The following is an 18387-nucleotide window of genomic DNA, read 5'->3' on the forward strand; positions in this document are numbered from 1 at the left end:
TAAAAAAATGCTGATGTAAAACAGTCTCCAGTAGAGTGTGAGTGTGTGTGTGTGTCAGTGCTGGTGTGGGAGACTCTGGGTCCCCTCACCTCTCGTGCTTTAAAGGTGTAGAGCACCTTGTCTTTGAGCAGGAACCACAGCCTCTTCCACCTCCTTTTGCTTTTTTTGCGTCTTTGCAAACTGCCACTCATAGTGGACCCCTCTGCACCCACAGACACCTGCGGACACAGACGCATTTTAACGCGGTGTGTAATCATGTTTTCGAGATAGACAGGAAATTAATCGGAAGTGAATGTAAGCGACTAGGAGTGTGGATGTGTGTATGTTTACCTGTGTGAGAGGCGAGCTGCTCTTCCTGTTCCTCCAAAGGCTGGGTGGCTGCAGGCTCTGAAACACAGCTGAGAGAGGTCTGCTGGCCCTGTGTGTGCGTGGACTCACACTCCCACATGATCCAGGAACATCACCACCTACATGCACATCACACACTCACATTAACTACACAGCAGCACACATCAGGTGTATATCACTTTCTTTGAGTAGTATTCAATCTGAGGTTTATAAAAATGATCATGGGCTTTTCCAGCACTACAATAGCAACTGTCAGCAGAAATTTATCAGGAGGAAAGCATCTATCAGTAATGATAAAGTGCTCCACGCAGCTCCAGGAGTAAATAAAAGTCTCCTTTAGTGAATCCATAGATCTTTGTTAAACAATATACATATTTAAAAGTTTATAGACCGTTTGGTGTAACTTTCAACAAGCACATTATCTTCTTCTCCTTTTTTGTGCATTTTTGTTAAAGCATTAGCGCCATCAGCTGGACAGGACTCTTTTATTTGTCTTTGCTTTTTACATTTTTTATTGAATGCATGAAAAACATTAATAACAAATGTCATCAATCAAACAAAAACAATCCAGGGGTTCTCAGTCATTTAGTCCAAGATAAGTGCCAAGTCCTTCATCAGAGCCCTTGTTCGTATTGCTTTGATGTTTGTTGATCCCTCTATAGACTCAAAATACATTTTCATTTCAATTTTAAATTTAGAAAAAAAAAGGTTTACACTTACAAAACTTGATTTTGTGAATATGAAATTTGGCCAACAAAACAAACAAGCTAACCAGCTTAAGAAACCAAAGACAACATTCTTGTATGTAAATTCAAAATCTGCCTTTACATAATCTTTTATAAAATCAAGAACATCACACCAAAATGTCATTTATTTGTCTATCCTCATTGTGTTTCTGTGTTTGTATTGACTGCATATGCACGTCACACTCATGGCAGAGAGAGAGAGAGAGAGAGAGAGAGAGAGTGAGAAATCCTGTCTAGCCAATAATGTTAATGCACCAAAAAATGCACCTCAAAAGAGGAGTACAAGACAGCGCTCACCGGAGGTTACATAAAATGGTTTAATGTTAATGGTTATATTAAATATTTTCTCACATAATGAATGGATCCACTAATGGAGACCTTTTCTTCTGGAGCTGCTTGAGGCACTTTTAATTACTGATGGATGAACTTTATTGGATTTCTTTTTGTACTGCTAATAAAAATCCACTGACTGTTGCATAGCTGAAAAGACCAAGATCATTTTTAAAATAACCATGAGGGTGAGTAAATCGTGAAATAATTTTCATTAATTATCAAGGAAAAATTCATTTGTAATGAACTGACCCTTTAAGGCAAGACACTGCAGGCAAAACACTTTTATACGCACCTGTCAATTTTGAGATTTTGGGCTTAAGTTTAATCATCCTAAACGAAAGAAAACATCCAAATGAAACTTTCAAGTTTATTTTGTTGCACTTTGTCAGTTTGTTTGTAGATTTCAATTACAATTTTTTTAAAGGCAGTCATAAATCTCCACTTCAGCAGGTTTTTACATAGCAGTATGCTTATACATGATTGTCTTGATTATATATATTTTATTCTACCAAAATTGTTCAAATTTATTGTTTTTATGCTTGTCTGTAGTATTTTTTGAATTGTGGAGCGACAAAAATGGACTCTCCAAATCGTTAGTGATGCAAAAATATTCGATGTGTTAATTTATAAATTTTCACAGAACTGAAATTCACGAGTTAGTGTTGGGTTGTGGCTGGAAGGGCATCCACAAAAAAAAAAAAAAAAAGCCAAAAATTGGCGATTCATTCCACTGCAGTGACCCCTGATAAATCAGGGACTAAGCCAAAGTGAGTGAGTGAGACTTCAAAGTGAATGAGTGAGAATGTGTACATTTTTGAGCTTGACTTGTTGTGCTAATTCTTAATGTAATCAGTCCACAGTTTAATTAATTTGTTACCTAATTGACCTGCAGTGTCTTGCTTTAAATGTTAAAAATAAAAATATCACTGATCGCCATAAAATCAAAATTTTTTAGATGACACAGTTTCTGTACTTTTCCCCAAACTTGAATTGCATACTATTGTGTTAAAAGTATGCATATCATTGCAGTCCTCTTTTACCTCTCTTTCTGAGCTCAGCATAGCAGTGGTCACAGACTTTAGCCATCCTGTCCTTCAGGTACTTAAGAGGGTACCTGTTCCTCGAGCAGGAGCGACACACAACCTAGAAATCAGAGCAACACAACTCACATCAACAACAAAAATAAATGGCAAAAGAAGATTCTTGAATGTTTGGTTAATGCTTATGCAATGTTTTAAAACACTTTAAACTTAAATTTCTCAAACAATTTGTTTGATGATTTGAAGACATGAAAAATTCAATTTAATGTAACACTGCAGAAAAATAGGGACATTTCAAAATAATTTCATTTAAATGCTGTACGTTTTAACTTCTTAAACATTCTTTTCAGAAATCTAAAAGACATAGCATGATTTCCACAAAATAATAAACCTTTAAAAAAAAAAAAAAAAAAGACGAATAGTTTTCAATTGTAGTGTGTAAAATATTTGAAAGTAGAAAATTAACTACAGTACACACAAATTTCCTGAAATTAAATGAACGAAACCCTTTCCCAACACAAGGGGGAGCTGAATCTTCAGTTCACTGACAAGCTGGATGCTGCTATCAGCCAAAGCTGATCATTTCAAAATACCAGATATCTGCTGACTAGCTGGTGGCCACTAATAATAATTATAATAATAATAATAATTCTGTAATTACATGCAGATAAATTTAATACTAGTGCAATATAAAACATGTATGTACATAATAAGTGAAGTAAACCAAATGATTAATTTGAATGTTCAAGTTCATATGAGGCGCCATGCGTGAATCAAACTTTGCTAATCAACACATACATAAAAGATGTGCATAGCCGCCTATAAATTACTTTCATATACACCTATACTATTGGATATTTAAAATAATATATATGAGACTTGTGAATATACATGTAAATTTGATGCATGCATACACACACCTACACTTGCACATATATATAAAAACTCGATCCGTGCATATAAACCAACAACAAAAGACGCACATACATTTGAACTCGCTGCATGCATGCATCAAGTTTATATTTATATACGCAAGAATATATATATATATATTTTTTTTTGAACATCCAATTGTATATGCGAGTAACTCATAGGTGTATATGTAAGTTTTTTTTTGTGTTGATAAGCAAAGTTTGACTTAAATCCTACATGGCACCACATAAGTAATTAAAGGTGGATTGGGTGAGTGTTTTCAGAAATAAATATTGTTATGATGGTTGAAAGTCTCTTCACATTCTGATATCAACCAATAAATTAAGTGGTCCACTAGCATATGGAAGGTGTAAGACCAAGCAAAGTTTGTCCAATTAAAACAATTGGTCAAAACATTACAATAGGCTGTCCTACCTTTCGCCTGCCATCAAAATATATAATTGCATACCTCTCCACATCCCGATTGTGCAGAAAGTATTATGTCATCGGTGCATGGTTTAGACAAAAAAAAAATTCATCACCAACCTACTTTCTTTTTTTTAGGTTTGGTTTTGCAAGTCATGCTGTCTAGTGCTTGCTCGTTCATGTGTCCAGGAGGCATGTCTCTGAATGCCGACTTGCAGGGCTATGGGCAATGTTAGCATTTCCCAAAGTCTCCTATTGCATCTTTAAAACTCACTTCATTTAAACTGTGACTGTATTTTTGACTGTGGAAGTGACAGTATCAAAAGGTTTTAGTTTTATAAACAACCAAGCCCCACGGTTCTGCATAAAAATCTTTAGTGTTCTACTAAAGAAAAAGCCACTGAAATCTTGGATGAAGTGAAAATAAGCCAATGGACATCAAATCTGTGAACCCAAATGTACTCTGTGTAAAAAATGTTCACCTTTCCGCATGCATTACAGTGATGTCGTCGCAGTGTTAGACTGAAGTCAGACGTGCAGTTCATGCACATCATCACATGAGACACAGGAACCAGAACAGGAGCAGCTTCTCCCAATGACATCCACAGCTTCTCTCTGGCCTGCAAACATGCACAGGGATGCGGAATGCCACACTATTCCTCCTTAATAATGAGTACTAATGCATAAAGATAAGATGATTTCCTCACACCTCGCTGGAGCTGCTGAAGGTATTGAGGCCTGCGGCGTGATCAGCGATAGCCCGACTCAGTGTGTGAAACCAGTCTTCTCTTTCTCCTAAAGAGCTGACGTGCACAGAAAGAAGCCGTAAATGTGACTATGACAGTGAATGACAATACAGATGTGTGCAAACCATTTTGGAAATGTTGATTACCTGGCTGAGAGTGTGATGGTGACGTCGCTGACTTCTATTCTGAGTGTGTTCAGCACATTGTCTATGATGGGTTTACTGACCTAGACACAGGGAAATGCATGTTTGTGTTACATTGCTTGATAATGCAGTTTTACAGTCAACCAATGTGTTTGTTTTCTTGTTGGCTAACATAAAAAAAGAAGAAGAGATGTCTTACCTTCATTCCACTTAAAGTGAGTGTGTTCTTCAGTCTGTATTTGCCATCCTGCTGAGGGTAGGTGTACAGCATCACATCATTCATCTGCAACACACACACACAGTCACACAAACAAGTTTATTTTACTATATAAAAATTGGGAATACACACAGGACTTTTTTGATAATATATTCCTATTTAATTAATTTAATGTTACATTAAATCTGATTTCTCATCGATATTGAAAACATTTACTATGTAATTAAACTACTGAACAGCTGCCATTCTTGTCTTAAGAATATTTTTAAAAACTGTTTTGAACAGTTCACCAATTTTTATTGGTGTGGTTCTTGTGCCATTGTAAATGTCATTTAATTTCTTTATGGATTTTAAGTAAAAACATGGAAAAATTCTCACTTACAACTTAATACAACATTACGGATTACGTACACTCACCGGCCACTTTATTAGGTACACGTGTCCAACTGCTCGTTAATGCAAATTTCTAATCAGTCAATCACATGACAACAACTCAATGCATTTAGGCATGTAGGCATGGTCAAGACGATCTGCTGCAGTTCAAACAGAGCATCAGAATGGGGAAGAAAGGTGATTTAAGTGATTTTAAAAATGGCATGGTTGTTGGTGCCAGACGAGCTGGTCTGAGTATTTCAGAAACTGCTGTTTTACTAAGATTTACATGCACAACCATCTCTAGGGTTTACAGAGAATGATCAGAAGAAGAGAAAATATCCAGTATGCGGGAGTTCTGTGGGCACAAATGCCTTGTTGATGCCAGAGGTCAGAAGAGAATGCCCAGACAGGTTCGAGTTGATAGAAAGGCAACAGTAAATCAGATAACCACTCGTTACAACAGATATGCAGAAGAGCATCTCTAAACGCACAACACATCCAACCTTGACGATGGACAGCAAAAGACCACACCAGGTGCCACTCCTGTCAGCTAAGAACAGAAAACTGAGGCTACATTTCGCACAGGCTCACCAAAATTGGGCAATAGAAGATTGAAAAAAACGTTGCCTGGTCCGATGAATCTCAATTTCTGCAGCGACATTCTGATGGTAGGGTCAGAATTGGCGTCAGGCTGGGGGTGGTGGTGTAATGGTGTGGGGGATATTTTCTTGACACACTTTGGGCCCATAAAAAACAAAAAAAAAACAACAACAATTGAGCATCGCGTCAATGCCACAGCCTACCTGAGTAATATTGTTGACCATGTCAATCTCTTTTTGACCAGTGTAACCGATGATAACCCAGGATAAAACACCATGTCATAAAGCACAAATCATCTCAGAATGGTTTCTTGAACATCACAATGAATTCACTGTTCACAAATGGCCTCAACAGTCACCAGACCTCAATCCAATAGAGCACCTTTGGGATGTGGTGGAACAGGAGATTTGCATCATGGATGTACAGCCTACAAATCAGCAGCAACTGTGATGCTATCATGTCAATATGGACCAAAATGTCTGAGGAATATTTCCAGTACTTTGCTGAATCTATGCCATGATGTATCAAGGGAGTTTTGAAGGCAAAAGGGGGTCCAACCTAGTACTAGTAATGTGTACCTAATAAAAGGGCTGGTGAGTGTACATTATGGTTTATTTGAAAAATATTACATTTTTACAATAAATATAAATCATTACCCAGTAAGTGAAAAATTGCATATAGATTGTGAAAGCATTATAAGAGATCAAAATAAATGAAAGTAATAGTTATGATTGTGTACTTCAACAGTTTTTTTTTTTTTTTTTACAAAAAAACAATACAATTAACTTGGGCAATAATACAGATTTTAAGTATTTAGTTACATCAATAATTAGTATCAGTATTATTATAATACCCATAAACATGAGTAAAATGAAGGATAATGATGATGTTATGTTTACATTCACCAGAAGAGGGCAGTAAAAGTTTAAAGTTAGCAAAAGTACACATTTTTTTAATAAAGTGGTCAAAATAAATAAAATAATTCACAAATTGTTAATTAAATACTTAAATACAATGCATAATTAAAATATGAAATATCAGAATTTTTATTTGATGTTGCTGAGCTGATTTCAGAGCTTGTTGTCGCTTATTTTAAAGCATTTTAATCTATCCTGTGGGCCCCAGATCCCTGAGTTGAGAAGCGCTGTTGTAAATAGTTTTCACATGATCTATGTTTTCCCTGCCTTCTCAATGCACATTCTTCCACAAGTGCAGCACATTCAAGTTTAGTACTCCAAAAAGCAATTCACACGTTAAAAACAATAGCCCGTGCTGGATAAAAACAGTTTATGGCATGTTTTCTGTGCAAGGAACACAAACTGACGCCCACAAACAGGCAAGCCCTTCACTTCAAACCATTGTGTTCGCTCCTCATATATATAGCTTCAAACAAAAGTGGTGACATCATCAGACGTGTAACATTTGTGCCCCAAACATCCGCAGTTCACAGGCCGTGTCCAGGAATTGAGTGCCGATGTTTCTGAGAAAGGCTTTTTGGGTGGAGACGGCAGGACAGAGACAACAAAAACATCAACACTAACAGCCACAACAACCATCAGACGGCTGAGTGCATGCTGGACACAACGAAACAGTCCTTAACTAAAATGCTAGAGTGAGACTGGACCAACAAAGAACTTAAAGAGACAGTTCACCCTCAACGTTTAAACATTTGCTCAGCATTTGCTCACTCAAATGACAACATATCTGACAGTAGACATTGTCAGTGACTGCTGTCAACCTTTAGGTTAACAACATTCTGAAAAATGTATTTATATAAACAGTTTAAGTCAGAATTATTAGCCCTCCTATATATTTTTTCACCCAATTTTTGTTTAATAAAAATAATTTTTGAAAATGGAAGGATTTTTTCTAAACATAATAGTTCATTCATTCATTCACTTATTTTCTTTTTGGCTTAGTCACATTAATAATCAGGGGTCGCCAAAGCGGAATGAAATGCCAATTTATCCAGGATATGTTTTACGCAGAGGACGATTTTCCAGCTGCAACCCATCACTGGGGAACACCCATACACTACAGACAATTCTAACTTACCCAATTCACCTATACCACATGTCTTTGGACTGTGGGGGAAACCGGAGCACTCGGAGGAAACCCACAACAACAGGGGGAGAACATTTAAACTCCACACAGAAACTGACCCAGCTGAGGCTCGAACCAGCGACCTTCTTGCTGTGACTGTTGTAAAGCAGAGGATCAGTTCAGGCAGTGACGGGTGGGTTTGACTGAAGAAATCGCTTTCGGGCATCAGTGTGTGAGTGATGGCTGGTTGTAAGGATTTTTGAGCCGATTCACTTATTACTCTATAAATTAAATCTGGATCTCCAGGACTCATCGTTACCAGGGGACCCTCTGACATCATTATATTATACCCAGTCAGTGCTGGACTCCATGGCATCAGTCACAGGCTTTCATAAAACAGCATCAGTCAGAGTTTGATCAATTCAGGGAGAGTAGGAGAGAGAAGGGCAGCAGGAGAAATGAAGAAAAGCCCCTCAATATCCAGAGTCTCCAGAGGTAAGACTGCTACGGCTGTAGAACAGCTCGCTGTATATTTGTGTGTGTATATATCTGGTATAAGTATGGTTACCCAAGTTGCCAATGCAATTCAGTTATTTTTAATGCTGCACATTACATGCTTTCAATCTACTGTATAAGCATAAGTCAGATCGCGGACGCAAGGAAAATATCCCAATGTGTACAAATAAAATAGTTTATATTTACTTGTTTTATTATTTACATTTTTTGAGGTTAATATACATTACTTTATATACTTTATATATTGCCGCCTATCCAAGTTTTAGGAACAACAAATAACTTGACTTGTAGTTGACAATTTGGTATCAGAGGGGGCTTATATGAAAGACAAAGGCCTCTAGATTACGCTTTTTTAGATAAATATAAGATATGATCATGCCGTGGTTTTTAATTATTTAATCAGGACAGTGAGGTCTGACTTTGCATTGACTAAAGTCTTGTCACTTAACAGAAATGATGTACAGTATAAAAAAAGTATACAGTGGAATTAATATTGTGTTTGACTCCCATGAGCTTGGAGGACTGCATCCAAACATCTCTGCAATGACTCAAATAACTTATTAATAAAGTCATATGGAATGGCAAATAAAGCATTTTTGCAGGACTTCTAGAGTTTATCAATATTCTTTGGATTCATCTTCAATGCCTCCTCCTTCATCTTACCCCAGACATGCTCAATAATGTTTATGTTTGGTGACTGAGCTGGCCCTTCCAGGAGCACCTTGACTTTCTTTGCTTTCAGGAACTTTGATGTAGAGACAGAAGTATGAGAAGGAGTGCTATCCTGCTGAAGAATTTGCCCTCTTATGTGGTTTGTAATGTGATTGTTGATGTTGCCATAAATTCTGCAGATCTCTCGCATGTGCCCATACTGAATGTAACAGTAATTTTTCCTTCACCAAATTTGACTGATTTCTTTGAGAATCTTGGGTCCATGTGGGTTCCAGTAGGTCTTCTGCAGTATTTGTGACGATTGGGATGCAGTTCAACAGATCATTCATCAGAAAAATCTACCTTCTGACACTTTTCCAAATAATCAACTAGAAGTCAAGTTATTATTTGTTGCTCTTACAAATGGGATCATCGACAAGCCTTTTGTCAGGTATATATTTGATTACATCACAGATACTTTTAAGCCAATGAGGTTAAATTGTTCATTGAATATATTAAGTTTATTTTAGCTCCAGTTTTACTTATTGAATAATTCATCTTATTTTATTGCAGTTTTTTTTGCCAAGGAAGCATTTGATTTAAGATATAACAAGGGCAATGTGTTTAATGTGTTTTTCAATCTTCAAACCTCAGTGTCACCTAATACTTTTGAAATCACCCATAATCTTTTGCAGCAGTATTAAAAAATGACTGCTATATATATATATATATATATATATATATATATATATATATATATATATATATATATATATATATATATATATATATATATATATATATATATATATATATATATATATATATATATATATATATATATATATATATATATATATATATATATATATGCAAATACACACTTTCTAAAGCATCACACCAAATCTCAGCCATACCTAGACCTTACATCAAATCAGACCCCTCTTTTAAAAAATCCCATTCAGATTACCACTAAACTGGAAGTGTGGATGTGACTAAACACAAGTAAACAGCTGAAGTGAGGGCTCAGTCTGATGTTTTGAGTGTTATTTATCAGCTCTTTGTTGTTGATCTGTTGTTCTTTGAGTCTAGTTTTCAAACTTTTCAGTTTTGCCATCAGTATAGTCCCAGCACAGGAAGCTGGTATCCAGTGACCTATAGCAGACATCCTGACAGGAAGTAGACCCTCGAAAACAAGCAAACTCATAGGAGTGTGTATAACTATGCAGCCTGCAGTGTGTAGTGAACACTTTCAACTTATGTAACAACTCACTTGCGCTCTAGGAAAATGACTAGTTGGTTTGGAATAAGCAAATATTAGTGATAGACATTTATATCTATTAGCCAAGTTATACCTGACCAAGTCGACTAACTTTAACTAATTTGCCAATCAAGATTGCTTACAGATTGCTGATCTGCAATCATCACAGTATTTAGGTTTAAATAAAAAAAAACTGACAGAGGCAATGTTTATTCTAACTTCAGTTAAAGTTAACTGTCAGTATGCCTACTTGCCCAATGAGAGAGTTTGAATGCTATCACTACTCAAATTGCTTAATCAATATATTTATTTACAGAGGACACAAACTAATTAGATGAGTTCCAAACAGTAGTCGATCCACCCATTCGAGAGGATGTAAATAAACACTAGTGAAAAAGATGTACATTATAGTAAAAATGTACAGAATGGCAAAAACGGCCCAAACAAATAAAACTTTCTTTAAAAAATGACAAATTATCAAACTATAAATTATAAAAAGCTGCTAGCACTCTTGATCATGAAGGTGTCTGAATGCAGATCACAATCAATTAACAGGTAATCATTTAGCTTTTCAACAAATGACCATTCAGTGCATTTAAAGTCTACATGGAATCCAAATTTGCTGTGTTTATTTTGCTAGCGCACATTATTAATCTTTAGGTTAACAATATATCCCTGCAAATTTAACCACTTTGTTTTGGTAATCTTGAATCAATATATAACCCTTGGTTCCACTTTGGAATGGCAGCCCTTCTCTGATGACATCAGTTTGACTGTAAAACATGGTTAGTCACAGCCCTTCTACTATTAGTTTGCTGCAAGTAAAAGATGGAGGAGGTTTACAATAACCCCCACCCCTTACTCAAAATTTAATGTCAGTTGGAAATACGTCATCAAACTGAAATAAAGGTCTGAAGCAACTTCAGGTTCACACAGACTTTAAGTGCACTTTTAAAATTATAGAAGCATGACAAGATACCAGGAAGAGATGTCTGGGCTGCCTGCTTTTACGAGAGACCTTCATCAGGGTTCCCTCCTTAACAAATACCTGCAAAACACACAGATTCCAGAGGCCAGGTGAGTTATATGGCTCCACTTAAACCTTATGTCTAATAACAGTCACTGATCTTTCCGGTTTTAAAGCCAGTAAAAACAGAAGTAAAACATAAACATACAGCATATGAAGCTAAATTTACCCTTCCAGGTTGAAGGAGGTCTCTTTTTCCTCTTACACTGTAGTCGATGTGGACCAAACGAAGCAGGTTCTCCTGCAATAACAAGTGATAAAGAGAATTTAAAAAGTGGAATACAGTGGCTAAAAAAAAAATATTAGCCCTCCTGTTTAACAGTGTGCAGAATTTTTCATAGTATTTCCTATATTTTTTCTCCTTGAGAAAGTTTTATTTGTTTTATTTCGGCTAGAATAAAAGCAGTGTTTAAGTTTTTTTAAAAAACATTTTAATGTAGATATTATTAGCCCTCTCAAGCAATGCTTTTTGATTGTTTACAGAACAAACCATCGTTATACAATGATTTGCCTAATTACTCTAACTTGCCTAATTAACCTAGTTAAGCCTTTAAATTGCTCTCTAAGCTGAAGAGTAAAAGGTAGTATCATGAAAAATATCTAGTAAAATATTATGTATTATCAGCATGGCAAAGATAACAGAAATAAGTTATTAGAAATTAACTATTTCTAATTATGGCCTTCTTTCCATAAAGCAGAAATTAGGGGGAAAACTATAAGGAGGGGGTGGGGGGTGGGGGGTGGGGGCTTAATTAGGGAGGAGGGCTGTTAATTCCGACTTCAACTGTATATGTAGAAGATGAAAGTGTTTATTTATCATACATTAATAATAAAAAAGGAAACTATAATAGTATATAACACAAGGACTCTGCGTCTGTGTGTGACTTTGTGCGTGTGTGCTGATTTCTCACTGCTATCTTTGTTTCTGGACACCTGGGACACTATGACATCATTTCCCTGTTTTCATCAACAATACAGCATGTTCTCACACACACAGAGAAACCACTCACCCCGTGTTTTAGATTGTCATTAACCTGGTCTGCGACCTCTGACACGATTACCAGCGCAGCTGTCGATAAAAATATTTTTTGCAGTCATAAGCACAATTAGTGTTTTCCTAGTTCAAGCATGCTCAGAGTTCAACGCTGTGTGAAAAGAAGAAAATAGGACAGACCTTGTGTGTCTTCATACTCTTTCGAATCAGGGGAGAGGTTGTTCAAGTAGTCTGGAAGAAATTAGATTAATAAACTGATTAAATGGAATCATTGTCGTATGTTTTCTGAACAAGATCCCACACAAAGTACAAACAACCTGAAGGTCGAAATGAGAACAGCATGTTTCATGCACACTTTTTTTTTTTTTAGTTTGACATATTAGGGGCTTTACTGACTTCTCTGTCATTTGTAATAACATTTTGGTCACTTACGTATGGCATACACAAAAGGACTTCTTATTTGATATGTCAATGAAGAATAAAGCCATTATTTACTGTTTGTTTTTCACATTAAACTTCCGTCATGGTAGATTGTAATCATCAACGGTTATGAAATGAGATATTACTCATGAGTGAAATACTGACAGCAGATCTGATGAGTCAGCAGCGAAAACGGCTGTTTCAAACCACAACATAAAGATAAATTTAATCATAAAATGTGTAAAAAAAAGTTTTATTATTTAGTTATTGCATTTTCTGTGCATTTTGATCGAGTTTGATAAATATGTTATAAACGAACCCCTGTCCAGTATCTTTACAGTATATACAGTATAGTAGACATGTTTACATTTCCATCCAATTTCTGTTCTATCACATAAATTTTATTTTTCTGAACACATTTTTATTTTATACTTAATTTTTAGTTTTTACTAAATGTATAGATCCTTTGTAATGCATATTCGCTTTTTTAGCTTTATTTTTCATACTTTTTCAGCAAAACATTATTTCAGTTGATATATTTTCAGATTTTTGTATTATTTAATTTTATTTATTTATTCACTTAGATTGTTTAGGATTTTCAAATAAAACATACATTTTATTTTATTTCAGCTTTAAATTATTTAAAAAATATTTTAACTTTAACTTTAGCATTATCCATATAGTTGCATGTGTGATTTAGTATGATTTAAAGCTCATATGATGGTCATTTGGTTTTTCTTTAAGGACAAGAAAACTGAATTGCACAATGAAAGCAAACCACAGTTACCACAAAAAAATCAGGAAAAATGATGAGCCAGTACTCACCTGTAAGCAGCATGCGGTATTGAAGAATACGCACAATGACCCGGAGCAGCTGATGTTTCAGAGGAACAAGAACTCCTTCTGCATTCTGCGTCTGGAAAATACACAAAAGCATATAAAAAAATGGCACTTGAAACATAATATACAATGCATGAAGACATATTATAATTGTAAAAGCATGTACACAAATGAAGGACAATAAAAATATATATAAAAATAGTAAATATCACACTATACTGAAAACAAGAAAACATTCATTCATTTTCTTTTCAGCTTAGTCCCTTTATTAATCAGGGGTCGATGCAGCGGATTGAACTGCCAACCTATCCAGCATATGTTTTATGCAGAGGATGCCCTTCCAGCTGCAACTCAACCCCGGGTAAACATCCATACACTCCTGCATTCAAACTTTTACACTATGACAAGTTTTAGTTTTATTCAGTTCACCTATAGCAATTTTTTGGACTGTGGAAGAAACCGGAGCACCCGGTGGAAACCCACGCCAACATGGGGAGAACATGCAAACTCTACACAGAAACGCTAACTAACCCAGCTGGGGCTTGAACCAGCGATCTTCTTGCTGTGAGACGATCATGCTACCTGTAGCGCCACCGTGATGCCCAGCCTGATCTCACGAGAAAACGTAAGAGTTTTACGTTTTGCCATTTTAGTGGCTAATTCGTACAAATTCGTACGAGTTCAGTCGTACGAAATGGTACGATTTTAAAAAGGAGGCGTGGCACCTGACCCCACCCCTAACCCCAACCGTCATTGGGGGATAAGCAAATCGTACTAAATTGTACGAATTAGATCATACGAATTCATACGAATTAGCCACTAAATGAAAAAGTTACGAATTGTTGTGATGCCACAAAAGTAAACAGTAAGTGAAATTTATCAATTTTGTTTGGCAAGTTTTTGCTCTGATGCTTTTTAAAGTAAATTTTATGTATGAAAGTCAAATTTGATTAAGTTGCATAAAAGTGAAATTGTTGGGTAATTTTTACTGAGTCGTTTGTAGCTTAGTTCGCAACATTCGACTTGTAAGTCATTTTACTCACTTTTTGTTTTATTCCAGCCTGAATGGAAGTATTAATGTAGAAATTACAATTGTTTTTCTGTAGAATTTAATTGAACATAAAATCTATATTAGCAAAAAATGGTTTATTTTAGGTAAGTTCTGCGTTAGTTCAATGAATAAAATAATTAGTCTAATAAAAAATAATAATATAGATTTTATTATTTTTTATTAGACTAATTATTTTATTCATTGAACTAACGCAGAACTTACCTAAAATAAACCATTTTTTGTTCACCAAGTTATTTTACTAACTAGTTTATTTTTATGCTTTCTTTATGATACGACTTGTAGAAGCTGCTATTTTGGATGTTTTTAGATGACGTCACAATGGTAAAGTAAGAGATTTCGAAATCTCTGTAAAATTCATCAATGAATAATTTTAAACAGAATCTCATAACTATGGTAGTTCTATAAAACATTCATTTTCTTTTCAGCTTAGTCCCTTTATACTCTGGGGTCGCCACAGCGGAACGAAGTGCCAACTTATCCAGCATATGTTTTACGCAGCGGATGCCTTCCAGCTGCAACCCATCACTGGAAAACATCCTTGCGCACTCATTCACACACTTACTCTACGGACAATTTAGCTTAATTTATTCTACCCAAATCGCCTATAGTGCATGTGTTTGGACTGTGGGGGAAGCCAGAGCACTCGGAAGAAACCCACGTAAACACAGAGAAAACATGTTTATATTTTAAAGATTTCTACAACATCTGAAATGGTTCATTCAATTATCTGGCCTCTCTTAACTTGCCTTTTAGAGAGCCTACTTTACCTTGATTGGTCTGAAGGCCACAGTCTCTTGTAAATGTTCTGCTTGTGGCATGATTCAGAATTCAGTCTCTTATTACCATACTCTATCTGTCATTTCTGCACCCGAAGCTTCCTCAGCACATGTAAAGCACTTGCTTTATTGGATACATTTGAGTTTTCATTCTTCAGAAGTTCAAGTAAAGTATTTTTTACCAAACTAAACTACTCCAGATCTCATTAGATGAATGCTGCACACCGTTGCTAGTGAGGAGAGACCCCTCATATGATTGTATAGCGCTTTGAGTGTGACAATACACAATAAAATGCGCTATAAATGTACATTCCATCCCATTTATCTACAACTAGCGTTTGAGGGTCAAAGACCTTATTTGTTAATCAAGTGTCTTTATGCAAATGATCATAAATCTGGACTGGAATTATTGACGAATCACTTCAGGCAGAATCGCTTCTTCCTTTTGGCAAACAATAAATCATTTATCCTGCACTTTGATCTTTGAAACTAGATAATTTTACATCTGCAAACAGCTATACTGTATTCCACACCCCAAAAAAGCATAATAAAATGATAATACTGTATATGTGTGTGTTTTCCCCCAAAATACCTGTGCTCACTCTTGACCCACAAGAAACAGTATTATAGATCACAATGGCGCCATTTAGAAAAGGCATATTCCAAGGTTATTCACTGACCTTCCCTTTTCCCCCTTCCCAAAAACCTGAGTACGCCTCATTCCATCCAATTCCATCCCAATTACATCATTCAGTGGGAGAAAAAGTGAGCAAGTGTATCAGTCAAACACGCAGTGAGAAGAAATCAATCAAGGCCTAATTGACTTTGACAAGTCATTGTTCTTGCAAGCTCTGAGGAGCCGGAGGGGACGTCGAAGGTCAGCAGAGGGCAGATAAGGGGCAACTTTAGACTTATAGGCATTCAGAGACATAGGACAATGCCTGAGATCTTCAGTGAGGAAAAGAGGTGCCCGTCAGTGACCTTGTGAGGAGAGCAACTGGAGGGAGTGTTTGCTTCCAGATAAAGGAACACAGGCGGTGATTGTCCAGTCTGCACACCTGCTTCAAAATTATTTTCACAAAACCTCTGAAATACACCCCCTGGCTTTTATCTCTTTCACACCAGCTCTCTCTTTGTTTTTCATCATCATCGTGCTAATAATTCACCAACACATTCCCTTAACTTTATGTTCATTCTTTCATAATGACACAGATCTGTTATTTGAATGATGCTTTGTGATGTTTGTGTTAGATGTACTATAATCATATCATACAGAAAGGATATTTGCCAATCCTGAAGTGGTCATTATACGGATACACCCTCCCTCATAATCAAGGGTAAATAAAGTGCAAATTTATGGCCCAACTTAGTTCAATATCTTCTGACGTATTAAATAAAAAATATATATTGTGTAAGAAAATATTTAAAACCAGGTGTAAGGTTCAATTGAATTTCAGATCTACTGAAACACTAACTTTTTATTTTATTTTTTTAACGAACCACAATATTATGAAACAAGCATTCAATTATATATATATAATATATATATATATATATATATATATATATATATATATATATATATATATATATATATATATTTTTTTTTTTTTTTTTTCATAAGAATCAAACTTTATAAAACAGTTAATATTTAAAATATTCAGTAAAATGCACTATATACAGACAAACAGACAGACAGATTTATAAATTATTAATTCATTTTCTTTTTGGCTAAGTCCCTTTTAATCTGGGGTTACCACAAAGGAATTAATTGCCAACTTATTTAGCATAAGTTTTACACAGCGGATGCCCTTTCATCTGCAACCCATCACAGGGAAACACCCATGCACTCTCATTCAAACACATGCACTACGGACTTACCCAATTCACCTATACCACATGTCTTTGGACTTGTGGGGAAACCAGAGCACCCAGAGAAAACCCACACGAACACAGGGAGAACATGCAAACTCCACACAGAAACGCCAACTGAACCAGTCGAGGCTCGAACCAGTGACCTTCTTGCTCTGAAGTGACATTGCTACCCACTGCACCATCACGTTGCACTGATTAATAAATTATCTTTACATAAAAACTACATTTTTGTTTAAATTAAACAAAACTACACAAAGACATTTTGAAAATCTTGTAAGATTACAGTAAGCCTAAAATTAAACCTATAGTGTAAAAACAATACTAATAAATTTAGTATTACTTTCACAGACTTTTATTTTGATTGGTTACAAAACTGGACGACATATTGACTGTTGTTGCCATTGAGTGTCATACAAGGTGCATCCCAAATCGCATACTTATAGACTATTCTATGCTACCTCAGACTGATTGCTCCACGTAAAATATGCATTTAATCAACAGTAACCACACCTCTACTTTCATTTGATTAAAGAAATGCGACTGATGTGAAACACTTTTTCTGCTCAGAGTTTACTTTTTTCAACTACAAGCGTACAGTGTGCAACGGCAAAAACGTGAGGCACGCAGGGCGCCACAAAACGCTCGTGGTCATTGGTAAACCATTCAAAAGATGCCCCTTTCAACTCAAAGAGCACACAGTGATCAGGCCCTTATGCAGCCAAACATTAAAAAAATATACAATAATAGTTTTTAATCATTTAACTAATACTATTAATCGATTATCTGTAGTCGAAATGCACCTTTTTGGTTATCAGTTAATCGGTTATTATGAGCATCCCTAATAGCGACTGTCTCCATATAGTCTAACAAGCTACAATTGTAAAGGGCAATTCAAATTCACACTGCAAGAGCCTATATTTAAGCACTTTTAGGTTTTGCAATAGCTTTTCTCACTCTTTAAATCTCATTATCGTGCACCTGTGCTTCATTATCTCATTACTTCCTGACCATAAAGCCTGTCAGACT

The 18387-nt window shown here is 35.7% G+C and overlaps 1 protein-coding gene across 8 annotated transcripts in view; it reads right to left on the minus strand.

Annotated features, from left to right (window-relative positions):
- fgd5a (FYVE, RhoGEF and PH domain containing 5a) overlaps positions 1 to 18387 on the minus strand; it is a 67331-nt gene that overhangs the window by 5033 nt on the left and 43911 nt on the right. For 4 of the 8 annotated variants that reach the window (XR_015502508.1, XR_015502507.1, XR_015502509.1 and 1 more), the window contains exons 8-19: positions 13624 to 13714; positions 12559 to 12609; positions 12395 to 12453; positions 11554 to 11625; positions 11337 to 11405; positions 4894 to 4977; positions 4698 to 4777; positions 4515 to 4608; positions 4288 to 4425; positions 2468 to 2570; positions 331 to 467; positions 117 to 218 (exon numbers count right to left, since the gene is read on the minus strand). Coding sequence is in view for 2 of the 8 variants with exons in the window: in XM_087273527.1 (XP_087129653.1) it covers positions 117 to 218; positions 331 to 467; positions 2468 to 2570; positions 4288 to 4425; positions 4515 to 4608; positions 4698 to 4777; positions 4894 to 4977; positions 11337 to 11405; positions 11554 to 11625; positions 12395 to 12453; positions 12559 to 12609; positions 13624 to 13714 (1080 nt within the window). In the remaining 6 variants the exon portion in view is untranslated. Of the gene's footprint in view, positions 1 to 89; positions 219 to 330; positions 468 to 2467; positions 2571 to 4287; positions 4426 to 4514; positions 4609 to 4697; positions 4778 to 4893; positions 4978 to 11336; positions 11406 to 11553; positions 11626 to 12394; positions 12454 to 12558; positions 12610 to 13623; positions 13715 to 18387 lie in introns of all 8 variants that reach the window. The other 4 variants (XR_015502504.1, XR_015502505.1, XR_015502506.1 and 1 more) reach the window with 1 other exon arrangement.

Source organism: Danio rerio, chromosome 11 (assembly GCF_052040795.2).
Source record: "Danio rerio strain M-AB ecotype USA chromosome 11, GRCz13ab, whole genome shotgun sequence".
Lineage (NCBI taxonomy): Eukaryota > Metazoa > Chordata > Actinopteri > Cypriniformes > Danionidae > Danio > Danio rerio.